The sequence below is a fragment of the Helianthus annuus genome, chromosome 7 (genome assembly GCF_002127325.2).
Source record: "Helianthus annuus cultivar XRQ/B chromosome 7, HanXRQr2.0-SUNRISE, whole genome shotgun sequence".
Taxonomy (NCBI): Eukaryota; Viridiplantae; Streptophyta; class Magnoliopsida; order Asterales; family Asteraceae; genus Helianthus; species Helianthus annuus.
Window position 1 is genome coordinate 137,909,260 of NC_035439.2, and position 2,903 is coordinate 137,912,162.

Here is a 2,903-nt window from a genome sequence, read left to right on the forward strand (position 1 = left end):
GATTCTTAATATAACTTTTATAGGTACTAATATAATATTATCTAATTAAAAATAACCCTAAACACAACACACCTTCTCTCTATATATATGTTTATAAACGCAGCTGCCTATCTGCAAACGTCAGCCCTTATCAATACCCCTCACCAGCCTACTTTCAATTTCTCAACAAAATCGTGGGTTTACTATTTATTGATGCTCACAGCCTGTCATCCACCACAACTCACACCCACTCCTGGCCCACCTTCTATAATTACACCCCTTAATTAACCCTTTTTTCTTAATTTCTTTCTATATATATATACCCACCCACCCACCCCCTCAACACCACTTTCATCATCCCTCACACTCTCTCTCTAAAACTCTCTCTCTCTAAAAATGGGAATTTGCAGTTCATGTGATGCAACAGCAGTCGCCACAGCTAAACTGATCTTACAAGACGGCAGTCTACAGGAATTCTCGTACCCAGTTAAGGTGTCATATGTTCTACAAAAACATCCTTCAATGTTCATTGTAAACTCCGATGATATGGAGTTTGACGACGTCGTTTCCGCTATCCGAGAAGAAGACGTTCTTCAACCGGGTCAGCTCTACTTCGCTCTGCCGTTGGCTCGGCTCAGGCAGCGGCTTCAGCCGCAAGAGATGGCTGCATTGGCTGTCAAAGCTAGCTCTGCATTGAGTAAAAGTAGTGGTGGGAAACATGTTTGTTTTGCAACGCCCTCATTGTCCAATACGAAGAGTTCGGGTCGGGTTTCGGATGTCGGATCGAGAAGTGGAAGGCGGCGTAGCTTCACCGGAATGTTGAGTGTTATACCTGAGTAGAGAGAGAGTGATATGTTTGTAGATATTTTAAGGAATTTAGTAGGTTTTATGTTGAAAATGGAAGCATTTTTGGGACCCTAAAGTATGAAATCTTAGTTAGTAAAATTTCATGTTCCATGCTTGTAATATTTCAATGCTAGCCGAGTTTATTATCTATTTTACGAACAACAACGCATACATCCTTAATTTGCTCGTTTTGTAAGACTCGAACATGCTACGCCCCACTTTGATGAGAATAAACACCGGTGCTACTGATCTATTATAGTTTTTACGACTAACATTTTATCATTGACTCATTATCTTGTAAATCGGTTACACATTTATACTTTATTAAAAAATCGACTCAAACATTCTGCACCCCTTTGGTGGGATAAACACCGATGCTACTGATCTATTATAGTTTTTAGTACTAACGTTTTATCAAAATTCATTATATTGCAATTCGGTTACACACTTCCACATTTATATTTAATTAAAAAAGTGATATATTACGATCGGTTAATATAAAAAAACATCTATATTTAATTATCGAATTGGTTATATACAAAATCCCTGTATCTATTGATGACTGTTTTTAAGTTTTAACTATATAAAATTATTCATAAGACTTGATTTGGTCTTCAGTAAAAGTCGATTATTATCTCTCAGAATATAGAAAAAAACATGACGTTAATAAACACACTCACCTATGAAGAATCGTGGCTTGCAAGGATCTTGGTTCATTTTCTATATAAGAAGAATAATTACCAAGACCAAAGACCAGGACCAAGTGATCATTAATGTCGTTTTCGCTTTATATATTTTAGTACAATGTGGTAATTGTGGTTCTAAATTAAGGGTCAAAAAACTATGATGGTTTTTGGTTTTATTACAATAAAAAAAGAGCACTGGGAATCTATGTATGTAGTCAACATTGTAGTGTTAAAATAAATACTCTTTGACACAAAAAAGGAATGTGACGGGAAGGACGATGGCATGGAAAAGGAAGGTGGGAGGAAATGGCGAAGATTGATGTAAATAAAACATTACGGTGAACTTTATATTTTCACTAAAAAATAATTAATTTATATAGTTCTATCTTGTTTGCATGGTTGTAAAAATCTCGACTAGCACCGATTAATCTTGATTGATCACCGATTAATCACAACTAATCTCAATTAATCGCTAGTTAATCACAACTGATCCGGATTAGTAACAATTTATTCTGATTAATTTAAATTAATTCCGATTAATCGTTAGTCCCCAGTCTCATCGTTTGACTGACGATTAACAATTTCTACAACCATACTTGTTTGAAGCATGAAGAAATGATTATATATGTAGTCTTTGACCCGCCAATTTTCTCTTTTATTGATTATATAGCTTTGATGAGTATGTTTGCTTGTGGACTTATTTTCATAAACTGATACATATATATATATATATATATATATATATATATATAGGGTTGAGTTTATTTCAGAACTCTAAATAACTACAAAACTTTCAGAACTTATAATTAATAAACAATCATTTTATATATAAGTAGGGGTGTTCAGAAAAAAACGTAACCAAATAAAAACCGTAAACCGAACCGTAACCATAACCAAATAAACCGATCCGAATAACGAATTCGGTTTTTTATTTGGTTTCTAACCGAAACGGAATTTTGAATATGGTTTTTGGTTCGGTTTATGGATCTACATTTTGGTTTATTCGGTTTATTTGGATAACCGAATAAACCATTTAACTTAATTAATTATTAAATAAAAATAATAATATTTTATAAATCATATACAATTTACTAGCCCAAAATAGTTGTTTTTTTTATGCAGCCCAAAATACCAAATGTAAATCTAAAGGCCCAACTCAAACCCACTCATTTCTAAAATAATAGAACTTCAGACCTATAAAGACTAGGGTTTAGGATTTCTACATTTTCTTGGAGAAACACTCATGTTTAAAGATTATTTATATTTTGTGCCATTAGACTTGTTAACTATTTATAGTTTCTACGATCTATGTTTTGAAGCTTTAACTTTGTGGTTGTGTCTACGACTACTTTATTGATGTGTTTGTTTTATTTCGCAATGAAACTTTCTTGT

The 2,903-nt window shown here is 33.3% G+C and overlaps 1 protein-coding gene across 1 annotated transcript; it reads left to right on the plus strand.

The window, feature by feature from the left end:
* The first annotated feature begins 339 nt into the window (after positions 1–339).
* Positions 340–1,076, plus strand: LOC110868755. Its single transcript, XM_022118007.2, has one exon. The coding sequence runs from the start codon at positions 376–378 to the stop codon at positions 817–819; it is 444 nt and encodes a 147-aa protein (XP_021973699.1). The 5' UTR covers positions 340–375; the 3' UTR covers positions 820–1,076.
* The last annotated feature ends 1,827 nt before the right edge of the window (positions 1,077–2,903 follow it).